This window comes from Stegostoma tigrinum, chromosome 2 (genome assembly GCF_030684315.1).
Source record: "Stegostoma tigrinum isolate sSteTig4 chromosome 2, sSteTig4.hap1, whole genome shotgun sequence".
NCBI classification, from domain to species: domain Eukaryota; kingdom Metazoa; phylum Chordata; class Chondrichthyes; order Orectolobiformes; family Stegostomatidae; genus Stegostoma; species Stegostoma tigrinum.
The window spans coordinates 45,004,541-45,017,500 of NC_081355.1; the positions used below are offsets into that span (position 1 = coordinate 45,004,541).

Consider the following 12,960-nt stretch of genomic DNA (forward strand, 5'->3'; position numbering starts at 1 on the left):
CCACGGGCTTTTATTTTTTTGACGTCTGCCATCTGGGACCTTGTCTAATGCCTTACTGAAATCTGTGTAGTAACATTCACTATACTACCCGCATTGATCCTGCTTGTCACTTCAAAGAATTCAATCAGATTTGTGAGGCATAACCTACCCTTAACAAAGCCATGCTGACTATCCCTGACTAGTCATTCCTTTTTAAATGCCAATTTATCCAATCTCTCTGGATTGGTTCTAACAATTTGCCCACTACCACAAGTAAGACTAACGGTCCTATAATTACTTGGCATTACCTTTGAATTCTTTTCGAACTGTCTTCTCTTTGATTTATTTCAACATGTTAGGGAACAATCCATCGAGCCCTGATGACTTATCCACTTTCAAGAATTCGAACTCCTAATACTCCTTTCTTGTTATGGTTATTTTGTCCAATATTTCACACTGTTGCTCATGGATTACTATATTCATATCATACAGAGACAAAAGAACTCATTCAAAGTTCTTCCTATATCCTCTGCATCTTCACACAAGTTCCCTTCTTCATCTGTGATAGGTCCCACTTTTCGCTTAACTATCCTCTTTTGTTCTTTATATACTGGTAAAACATCTTTGGGTTGTTCCATTATGTTGCTTGCTTTACTTGATCCATGTACCTTCTAAACTCGTCTAGGCTATCTGCAGTGTTGAGTTTTTTTTGTTGCTATCGTAAGCTTTCTTTTTAATCTTCCCCTGAATTTTTCTAAGTCAACCAGTGGAGTCTAGATTTTGCAGTACCATTCTTTTTTTGGACGGGTCCTAAAGATCTCATTCTTTAGTGCCTGCCACTGGATTACCACTGATTTGTCTGTCAGCTGTCCTGTCTAGTCCACTTCAGCCAAATTACTTCTTTGTTTTGTAAAACTTGCCTTTTCCCAGTTAAAAACTTTTACTCCTGATTTGTCTTCTGTCCTCTTTCGCAATAATACAGAATTGTGGTTCAATCCCCGATATGGTTGCCACTTGCCAATCTTCATTTCCCAAAACTAAATTCAGAATTGCCTCTCCTGTCATTAGGCTTGTCATGTATTGTTTGAAAAAAAATCCTGAACACAGTACATGAATTTTTCACCCTCAATGGCCCTAATACTGTTTTAAATACAGCTGATATTGGGATGGTTAAAGTCTCCTACTATTATTGTCCTATTATTCTTACAGGCAAAATCTTGTGTACATGCATGTTCTTCTATCCCACTATCACTATTTGGGGGTCTGTAGTATAATCCTACTGTGTGACTGCCCCTTTATTATCCTAAACTCAACGCTTAAAGCCTCATTTGTTAACCTGTTTAGTATATTATCTCTTCCCACAGCTATAATTGACTCTTTAACCAATATTGCTACCCATCTTTCTTTTTGGTACCCACTCTAGCCTGCCTGATAACTATATCCATGTATATTAAGCTGCCAATTTTGCCCCTCCTTTGGTCAGGTTTCTGTTATAGCAGTGACATTATGCTGCCGTTTGTCTGTCTGTGCCTTTAGTTCATCTTCCCTGCATTGAAATGTTGACTGCTCAACACTACCAATTTTGCTTTGCTGGCTGCATTTTAATCCCAGCTGTTTGGGTCACTGACAAAGTACCCTTTCCCGTTCCTCATTTGAATCTGACCCTCTAAGCCTATGGTTTGCTTTCTATGCCGCACCATATTATTTTAAAACCTCACTCAATGGAACCAGCAAAAGCCCCTGCAAGGGTATTTGTTCAGATTTACCGAGATGCAACCTGTCAGGCTTGTATAAGTCCTACCTTCCCCAAAAACAGTGCCAGTGCCTCAAGAATTTAAACACCTCTCTGGTACACCTTTTCTCAAGCCATGCATTTATCTGATCTATCCTCTTATTCCTATTAGCATGTTACACTTACTGCAGAAGCCCTGCATTTTAATTTATCTCTAAATTTCCTACATTCAGCTTTCAGGACCTGTCGTTGGTACCTATATTTGCCTTGAGCACTGGCTGTTCATCCTCCTGCTCCAGAATGTCCAGCAGCCACTCTGATATCTCTGATCCTGACACCAGGAAGGCAGCGTATCATCTGGATTCATGTTTGCATCCACAGAAACATCTTCTGTAGTCCTTACTGTTGAACACCCTGTTATTATAGCTCTGCCATTCGTTCTCCTCCCCTTCTGTGCACCAGAGCTATCCATGGTGCCATGAATTTGACAGATGCTGTTTTCCCTGATTGGCTGCCCCCTCCGTGTCCACAATAGTGAGCAAAACGGTATATCTATTTGAGAGGGAGATGACTACAGGCGACTCCTGTATTTCCTTCCTGAGCTTTTTACTTTATCTGATGGTTACTCATTCCCTTCCTGCCTGTGTAATCCTCATTGGTGGTGTGACTACCTCACTAAATGTGCTATCCACGACATTCTCAGCATCACACGTTCTCCATGGTGAGTCCACCCACAACTCCAGCTCTGAAAATCGGTTAGCCACTGAATGCTCTTCTTACAGACGTAGTAGTCAAGGACACAGGAAGCATCCCTTATTTTGCACATTGCACAACAGGAGCACACCGCAGGTCTGAGGCTTCCTGTTGTGACTTCTCTCTGGATTCAGCTAGCCCTTTTAAGAGAGTTTAAGTAAGCTCAAGCTTAATTAATCTTCCTTCATTTCAAACATTTCTATTGTAATTGAAAGCCCCTATCTTTATTTAAGCTAATACATATTATGTTTTAAAGGCACTTGCCAGTTGGCAGCTTCTGTTTGGACTATGTCAGTTTCTGAACTGCCAGGACAGAGACTGAGCACCACACTCAATCTTTAGCCAAGCAGCACTCTCAGTGCAGCAATTCAACCTCTCATTTTACCAAATTTGCCAATGAGGCTCGCCATCAGGAATACTCATCAGGTAGGCAAACAGGAGGCTGGAAGAACACAGCAGGCCAGGCAGCATCTGGAGGAAAGGAGCAGTCAATGTTTTGGGTATTATCCTTCTTCAGGATGGACTTCTTTCCTCCAGATGCTGCCTGGCCTGCTGTGTTCTTCCAGCCTCCTGTTTGTCTACCTTGGATTCCAGCATCTGCAGCTTTTTGTCTCTAACTAGGAATATTCATCAACTAAACCAGAATGAGCACATGACAGATTCAATTTTCCACATGCTCTGAATGACCTCCATATTGAAAACCAGGCATCAACATCTCATAGCACACTGTAAAATCACATGCTATGCCTACACCCCATGTACTTTGACAGTGGCATCCTGCTCTGCTGGACATTGGCATCTGATATGTGCTGCCCTCTGAGTTCTAATGGTACACCTCCAATCCACAGCCAAGATGCTTCTGTATTTCAGTGCTGTACCAGTAGCTATTATTGTAATGCTGCAACAAAGACTCTGTACACTGAAGGGCACAGGCCTAGCCTCAGCCTGTGGACTTGACCAGGCTGCATTTTTTTTGCAGTCTTGACTTGCTATTATAGCATTCTGAGTTTGCCAGGATGCTCAGAGCATACCTACCTTTCACCGCCTTGCTTTGTCATTTTGTGTTTTGACCCTCAGCTAGAGATAACAGGCTTACAGCACTATTATATTGGCATGCCATTTGGGCAGACATAAAGCTTGACTTGCCAAAGTTGTCAGCAGGTCTCAGTCAAGTCAAGGGGGATTGCTTTGGGATCCCAGTAAGTCAGGAGCAGCCTTCACTACCATTCCAGATCCTGCTCAGGGCAGTAAGAGTCAGGATCCTCCCCTCAAGGGATGAAGAGTGAAATGTTGGACCACGCACTACCCATCTTGAGGCTGTCCTCTTCATGGATTGAGTGTGTGGTACAGGAAATTAAAATGGGCTGCATAGGTATTACTATTGGTGCAAATGGAGAGGTGATCCAACTGAGTGAGTAGGCAGTGCTGAAGACATGCAAGGTTAATGGTATTGGGATTGGGTGTGAGAGATGAGTGTCAAAAATGTTCCCAGCAATATTGAATAGTAGGGATTGAGCCTTAGTGGTAGGTGGGGCTATTACCTGAGAGAGAATGAGTGTGAGATACTGAAGAGAAGATGGTAATATTTACACAATTGGAGTGGGTAAGTCTGTTGAACTACTACTTATGTTGCTGAGCATTCCTACAGACAGCTGAGAAACTTTAAGCTGGGTGGCCTCAGATTAGGATGGCATGGTCTGTTGCTGTGGCCTCCACTATTTGGTCCTGGGGAAGAGGAAGTCCCGTGTCACTCCATCAAGCAAGATCTCCAGGATCTCACCTGGGTCAAATGCAAACTCATGGAGCGTCTCAGGCCAGAGAGCATAATCGCAGAATCAAGAGGTGCCAGTTTAACACAGAACAAGGAGGAATTTCTTCTCTAATGGTTGAGTCTTTGCAGTTTCTTGCCACAGTGACCTGTCAGGGCAGAGTCCTTGGATCTATTTAAGGCTGAGATAGATCGACTCTTGATCAGTGGGGGAATCAATGGTTGTGGGAAGAATGCAGGCAAATGGACGTGAGAAGCCTTGGATGAGCCCTTGGATGGTGGAGCAGGCTTGAGGGATCAAACAGTCTACTCTTGTTCTTATTTCTTATGATCTTGTGGCCTAACTTATCAAAGAGGTAAGATTCACCCCATTAAAAACTGTTAACAAGAGTTCATACAGGTGTTTTTTTGATAGGAAAAGAGTAATAAAAGAAAAAGTAACAAATTAGTCCTCAAGATTGAGAGTCTGGGGAAGAATTAATGGAAAAGACAGAACTGGTGGAAGTGTTGAACAAGTATATTCAGTGTAGAAGACTTAGAAAACTTCCCAAATATTCTTAGAATATAGAACATAGAACATTACAGCACAGTACAGGCCCTTCGGCCCTCGATGTTGTGCCGACCTGTCATACCGATCTCAAGCCCATCTAACCTACACTATTCCATGTACGTCCATATGACGACTTAAATGTACCTAAAGTTGGCGAATCTACTACCATTGCAGGCAAAGCTTTCCATTCCCTTACTACTCTCTGAGTAAAGAAACTACCTCTGACATCTGTCCTATATCTTTCACCCCTCAATTTCAAGCTATGCCCCCTCGTGCTCGCCGTCACCATCCTAGGAAAAAGGCTCTCCCTATCCACCCTATCTAACCCTCTGATTATTTTATACGTTTCAATTAAGTCACCTCTCAACCTTCTTCTCACTAATGAAAACAGCCTCAAGTCCCACTGCCTTTCCTCGTAAGACCTTCCCTCCAAACCAGGCAACATCCTAGTAAATCTCCTCTGCACCCTTTCCAAAGCTTCCACATGCTTCTTATAATGCGGTGCCCAGAACTGTACGCAATACTCCAAGTGCGGCCGCACCAGAGTTTTGTACAGCTTCACCATAACCTCTTGGTTCCGGAACTCGATCCCTCTATTAATAAAAGCTAAAACACTGTATGCCTTCTTAACAGCCCTGTCAACCTGGTTGGCAACTTTCAAGGATCTGTGTACATGGACACCAAGATCTCTCTACTCATCTACACTACTAAGAATCTTACCATTAGCCCTGTACTTTGCCTTCCGGTTACTCCTACCAAAGTGCATCACCTCACACTTGTCCGCATTAAACTCCATTTGCCACCTCTCAGCCCAGCTCTGCAGCTCATCTATGTCTCTCTGCGACCTACAGCATCCTTCGTCACTATCCACAACTCCACCGACCTTAGTGTTGTCTGCAAATTTACTAACCCATCCTTCTACGCCCTCATCCAGGTCGTTTATAAAAATGACAAACAGCAGTGGACCCAACACCGACCCTTGCGGTACACCACTAGTAACTGGTCTCCAGGATGAACATTTCCCATCAACTACCACCCTCTGTCGTCTTTCAGCAAGCCAATTTCCGATCCAAACTGCTACATCTCCCACAATTCCATTCCTCTGCATTTTGTACAATAGCCTATTGTGGGGAACTTTATCAAACTCCTTGCTGAAATCCATATACACCACATCAACCGATTTACTCTCATCTACCTGTTTGGTCACCTTCTCAAAGAACTCAATAAGGTTTGTGAGGCATGACCTTCCCTTCACACATCAAAAGGTGATAGGAACTTAAAACAATTACCATACTGTGGGAAAGGTGCTGAGATAATTGTTAGACTTTAAAGGCTGACTAGGTTCCCACTCTTGAAGTTGCCACTGGCATCTATACAAGTATGCAGATTTGTTGTCGTAACTCCATTTTACAAATCGGTTGGTATTTGGTGAAGATACGCTGCATTTTCTGAGTTTTTTTTAGAAAAAACAACCTTTTCTGCTACCAAGTTGCAAATTTTATGTGATTTGTGATTGTTTTATTGATTCCAGATCGTGAATCAAATATGCCATCTGATTACTGCTTGTTTATCTCCAGATTCACACTCATCTACTTTGCTCTGTTCTGATGATTTTCCATAAGCAAGCAGCCAATAACAGATTTGCAGAGTGAACCAATGTTATTTCCAAGTAGACCACACTGGTGCTCTGAATGTTCTTGAGTAAACTCTATGTGTATATCATTTCAATAGATGGCAGCTCCTCAGAAGTAGCTTGAGGCTGCCATATACTCTTGTTTAATATTTTCCTCTGCAGAGTAAGACTGACAAACAGGAAGTTGTTCCTTACTTTATGACTAACTAGTTCTTCGTTCGGTCATGTACAAATGTTTTTGTTGCTTTATAGGAACTTTCTGCATTTTAAGTTAAGCAACAATAAATTATCACAAGCTGTTCACCCTGAGTGAAAAAACTTCTTGTTTTGACCTTAAGTAATGGACATATTTTAAAAACTGTCTCCCCAGTTCTTGTCTGTGCCAGAAAGTGAATTATCTTTTCAGCATCCATTATGTCTCCTCAGGACCCAATGTTTCACTGAGATCACTCTTAGATCTTTTTAAAACTTTATTGATCACAGGTTCCAGCATATCCAGATTTTCATCATAAGATAACCCTTGCATTCCATGAGCACAAAAGTAGGCAGAATTGCAGATTGTGAGGGAGATATGAACAGTTTGCAGAGGGATATTGATAGGGTAACTAATTGGTCAAAAAGTTCACAAATGGAGTATAATTTTAGAAAATGTGAAGTTCTTCATTTTTGAAAGGATAAAAAAAAGTGTTATTTGAATGGGGAAAAAACTGCAAAAGGCTGCAATACAAAGGGGCTTGGGGGTACTTATTCACATAACAAAAAGCTAGCACACAAGTACAGCAGGCAATGGGGAACGCTAATGGGATATTGGCAGTTATTTCAAGGGGTTGGAGTATAAGAATAGGGAAGTTTTACCACAGCTGTACAATGTGCTGATTGGAATACTCAGTGTAGTTTTGGTTTCCTTTTTAAGGAAATATATAAAGGTATTATTTCATTGGAGGTAGTTGACAGAAGATTTACTAGAATGTTCTCTCATACAGAGCAATTCTCCCCTTAGTACAGATTAAACAAGTTGTGATTGTGCTCACTGGAGTTAAGTAGAATGAGAGGTGAGTAGATTGAAACATATAGAATTCTTAAGGGGCTTGACAAGGTAAATACTAAGAAGATGTTTCTCCTCATGGGAGTGTATAGGAGCAGAGGGTATAGTCTCAGAATAAAGAGTTCCACTTTAAGACTGCAATGAGGAAGATTTCTTCTTTCAGGGTTGAGAGCCTTTGGAACTCCTTGCGCAGACACCTTATTTATATTTACAGCTGAGATAAATAGACACTTGATCAGTAAGGGTGTTGATAGTTACGGTGAGAATGCAGGAATGTAGGATGATCCTGTTGGATAGCAAAGCAGTCTTGAGGAGCTGAATGCCTACTCCTGTTCCTGTTTCTTATACCTCATGGAATCTATCGAGTGAACTTTCTCTGAATTGCTTCTAATGTAATTCTCTTCCTCTTCAAATGAAGAGACTGAAACTGGAGGCAGTACTGCAAATTTGTGGTCTCTTCAATGCCCTATACAACTGCAAAAAAATTCCTAGTTATATATTCTATTTCCCTTGTAATAATAATTTCCCCTCACCCACTGAGTCTGCTTTTTTGTGGTTCAAATAAATTCTCATTCCTCTGTGTTGTGAAATTTTTCTCAATTCTTATGCCTGTTTAAGGTTATGCTTAATCCATTAATTCACAATACAACTTGCTTAAAATTTTAATTTTCTGTTCTTTACTTTTACCATTAGGCTCATGAGGCTGTCATTCATGGTCACTATCCTGCCCCTGAAGAAACTCTTCAGTATTTTGCTGCCTTGCGATTTCAGTTTCTGCAGGGAGATTACACCCCACATGTTGCCATTCCAGAAATTGAAGACGTGTTCCCAATTGAGAGATTGAAGGCACGAATCACAAAATCAGCTAGGACGTTTGCTCCTTCTGGTGATAGAAATGACAAAAAGAGATCTAGCTTCTTTGAAGGAACATTGAGGCGGAGCTTCCAAGGTGGTTCTGTCAGCAAGATAAAATCTGAAGATGAGCAGATAATCGATGTGTGGGCTAAGGAGGAGATTTCATCAGCTAGAACCGATATTATTGACAAGTGGAAAAAGATGCACGGAATGACCCAAGAGCAGGCCATGATTAAATACATGGCTCTAATCAATGAATGGCCTGGATATGGCTCAACTTTATTTGATGTGAAGGTAAGTTCAAGCATCTCATTTACTGAGGTCCATGCACACAATGCTGTAGTCGTTGCTTTAAATGTAACACACTTTACATCAAACGCATGACAACAATTAAGTAATTGTAGCTCCTTCAGAATGTGCTTTGTAATTAAATTTAAACATGTGGCATCTATTTGTTACATATTCATCAAACCCAGCATATGATCATTCCAGTATAAAGCATGAAACAAGCCTGGTACTTCTGAATTATGAATTTTTCATTTTGTTGCCCTTTGTTGAGCCCATCATTATTGTTCTTTTATTTTTCTCATTTTTGGTTTGAACAATGAGTTGCAATTGAGAGTTGAGTTTTAAGTAGAGTTTATTTTAGAAAAGAGAGCAAAAGACTGATGTTTGCTGCCAAGATAATGTAGGTTAATTACTGCTGTAAGAACATTGGAGATGAGCTTGCACCAAGCTATCGTTATGCTCTGGGACTGGCAACTGGTTGGATGTTGAATTGCTCAATCAATGGAGGATCCATGCTGGCCAGCAAACCATTGAGAATGTTGGAAAGGAAACAGAAACTAAAGGGTGAGCTGGCTTTGACTAGGTTTTTGGGCAGAAGACAGAGTGCTGCTTTGGAAGCTGTATAACTAGGTTGTTTGGTTTTGTTTTTCCTAGCTAATTTCCGGTTATTGACTTATTGGAAGTCCTGAGAAAAACACTTCAGTCTGTAAGAAATCAGGAAAAGTCTCCAGAGATCTCAGAAGGCTGTTTGAGTTGACCAGTAATTTCGGAACACGAGCAAGATTCAAACCTAAAAGCCTGTTATTCAACCCATTGGATTTCATGAACTCTTAGTATCCGTTGTTTAAATACATATCAAACTGGCGACATAATTTTTCAGTTTATCCCTTAGCTGTCTGTCTGTCAGTGTATAAGTGGGAGGGTTGGTGATTGGAGGGCTTAGATTGTAAGTATTAATTAGATTGCCTTGTGGTTCATCTGGTTCTGCTAAAGTTACAATAGGAGTATTAAATTATCAACTTTTGTTTATGTTAGAAACTTCCTGGTCAAAATTGGTTATTTGTGAATCAACTGAGCAATTTTGAGGGTCATTGAATGTCTTCATTTCACTGTGTTTGGAATCCAGTGTTAGCACATTTAATTTGGTCAGGCATGCTATCCCTATGTAGTCAAACATTTTTCACACTTTAGTAAGCTAACTCCAAAAAACCTTTTCCTTCCCGTAGTTTATGGAACAGACATAATAGATCCATCCTAATCTCATTTTTTTGCAGTGCAGAGAAGGCGGTTTCCCACAAGAGCTCTGGCTAGGAGTTTGTGCTAAATCAGTTTCTGTCTACAAACGTGGAGAGGCCAAACCTCTGGAGACTTTCCCATATGAAAGTATTCAATCATTTGGAGCTCCTCAGTCAACCATGTATAAAATAGTGGTGGATGAAAGGGACTTGCTATTTGATAGTTCAGAGGTAAGCAAATCCCGGAGTGTAAATGAACTAAATCGAGTACTTGTTATTGCATTTACAGATTGTTGTTTAAGGATGTTTTAGTATTTTACTGAGTTTTTACACAGCATGACAGAAATAAAGTAAATGCAAGGCACTTGTAGTTCCAGAGTTTGTCAGATTCATTTGATATTTGACCTAAAAGCGATTCAGGCTCATCCCTTTTCTTTTACTTATCTGCATTAGGAGATAATGAACAAAGAAACACCTTAACCATAACAAACGAAATGCTCATTGGTAAAAAATAACAGATAAGTTATTCTGCTAATTTAAGATAACTAACAAAAATGAGGAATGCTAAATATTTAGCAAGTCAGCAAGTATCTTTGGAGAGAGAAACAGAATTTCAGGTCATGGTAAAGTGGCACTCTGGTTTACATGGCAAAACTGTTTAACTGGTTCTGGAAACAAAGGCCCAAGTGTACAGTTGAACCTAATACCTACACTGCACAAGCTCCCACTTTAAGTTGAGATGATTATCTCTGGTCCAGGAAGGGCACAAATGATGCAATTTGTTCCAAAGCTCTGGATTCCTATTATTGATGTGAAACAATGATTTAATTAACCTGACAGGGCTCTTGCCCGCTGGTGAGGGTGCTGGCAGGGCATTATTATCAATTCTATAGAAATGACCTGATAATATTAAGTGCCCTTCAGCACTTAAGCTGACACCCTAACCCCTCCTGGATATTCAAGATCCCAGAGTCAGAAGTCATACCCACTGAAAGCCAAATAGGTAGGAAGCTCCTTATTACTGTCAGCAGCACCAACAATGGTGGCAGCTATTGGGAATGCATCCACCAGTGGACTAGGCCAAAGGAGATTGAGGACAAAACTGAGAATCAAAAGGTGGAGATTGTAGGAGAGATGGATGTGTGGGGTTTGAAGGTAATAATGCCCCAACTCTGACAAATGCTCTAGGGCTTGTTAAGAGGTCGACGGGAGACATGGGAGAACCATGCATTTAGCAGCCCATGTAGCCACTTTCAATCTGATCAGGGCCACAAAGTCAAATCTATTTCCTCTAGTTAATTATCAGGAAGATTGATGAGAAAGCAGCTGGAGTATCGGTCTATGTTGGGCAACTTTGGATAAGCATATGGATAATGATGGGATAATGTAGGGGCAGGGGCTTAGATTAGTTCACAGGTCGGCGCAACATCGAGGGCCGAAGGGCCTGTTCTATGTTCTGTGTTCTATAACTTTCAAGGATGTGAACAAGGCACAGTGGGCCAGAAATCCAAGGTGTGGGTGGGGGCAGAGAAAGGGTTCAGTCAAATCAGTCAGTCAATCTCATCCGTTATTAAATGCCATTTGATTTATAAATTGAAGTGGCAGAATTTTACTTGTCAGAACTGAAACAAGAATGTTGCTACTTCAGTTTAGGCTTTCATGTTTTCTGTTAAGGCCTAAGTTACATTTCCCTGGACTAGTAGTTAAAACCAGTTGGATGCTTTCACTTGTGTCCATAAGGATGCAACTCTGTTTCCTGTGATACCAATTTTTCATAATAATTAAACTAAACTGACCCAACTAATTGCTGATCACATGAATTGTTCTTCTGACCAAAGATAGTATAAATTGTTGTCTCTCTCCAAGTGCTGTGCCATCTCTTCATCCCATTGCCCACTTACTTAATAGCTGAATCTGTCTCACTGAAGTTATAAATTGTCGACCCATCCCCAGTTATTGAATGGAATGGTCTTTTTATTTCAGTCTGTCATGGGTTGTGGGTGTCACTAACTAGTCTGGTATTTAATGCCATCACTAATTGCTTTTGAGAAGGTGGTAATGAGTCTCTTTCATGAACAGCTGCAGTCTATGTGGTGTAAGTAAATCTCTTATACTTAAGGGAGCTTGTGCAAGGGTAGCGTCCCTACCCCGTGGACTAGGAGGTCCTGGGCTCGAGTTCCAGCTGCCAAAGAAGTGTACAATAACACCTCTGAACAGGTTGACTAGAAAAATATTTTAACCTTAAATTAAAATCACAATGCTATCAAGGGATCATGTAGTAAAGTAGAAGTATCCCAATCCCTCAGCCAAGAGGCCCGTGTTCAAGTTGGAGGCAATAACCTAGTGGTATTAGTGGAGTTTTTGGATTAACACTCTAATAATAATGTTCTGGCAATACTGGTTCAAATCCTGGCATTGGCAGATGATGAAATTTGAATTCAGTAAGAAATAAAGCTGGAATTAAGAATCCACTATGACCATGAAACCATTGCTGATTGTTGGGAAAAACCTCAGTCTGGTTCATTAACGTCCTTTTGAGGAAGGAAATCTGCCATCTTCACCTGGTCTGGCACATGTGATTCCAGACCTACAGCAATGCATGGTTGACTCTCAACTGCCCTCTGAAAGGGGCAGCACAGTGGTCTCGGTGGTTAGTACTGCTGCTTCTCAGCATCAAGGGCCTGGGTTAGACTCCAGTCTCGGGTGACAGTCTATATGGAGTTTGCAGATTCTCTCCGTGTCTGCATAGGTTTTCTCTAGGTGCTCCCATTTCCTCCCACAGTCCAAAGATTAGGTGGATTGGCCATGCTAAATTTCCTATAGTGTCTGGCGACATGTAAGTTAGGTGATTAGCCATGGGAAATGCAGGGTTACAGGGAGGTTGGATCTCGGTGGGGATGTTCTTTGGAGGGTCAAAGTGGATTCGATAGGCCAAATGGCCTGCTTCCACACAGTAGGGATTCTTTAAAATGGCCCAGCAAACCACTCAGTTGTATCAATAACTAAAAAGTCTTATGTGGACTGCAGTAATTCAGGAAGATTTCTCACCACCACTACCTGATGGGGAAAGTGAAGTCACATAAGGTCCAGGGTATACTAGCTAGATGGACAGAGAACTGGCT

At 41.1% G+C, this 12,960-nt stretch overlaps 1 protein-coding gene across 1 annotated transcript in view; it reads left to right on the plus strand.

The window, feature by feature from the left end:
• The window catches only part of myo10 (myosin X), a 457,994-nt gene that overhangs the window by 436,314 nt on the left and 8,720 nt on the right, over positions 1-12,960 (plus strand). The window contains exons 39-40 of the mRNA XM_059653796.1: positions 8,154-8,609; positions 9,878-10,069. Coding sequence (XP_059509779.1) covers positions 8,154-8,609; positions 9,878-10,069 — 648 coding nt within the window. The remainder of the gene's footprint in view (positions 1-8,153; positions 8,610-9,877; positions 10,070-12,960) is intronic.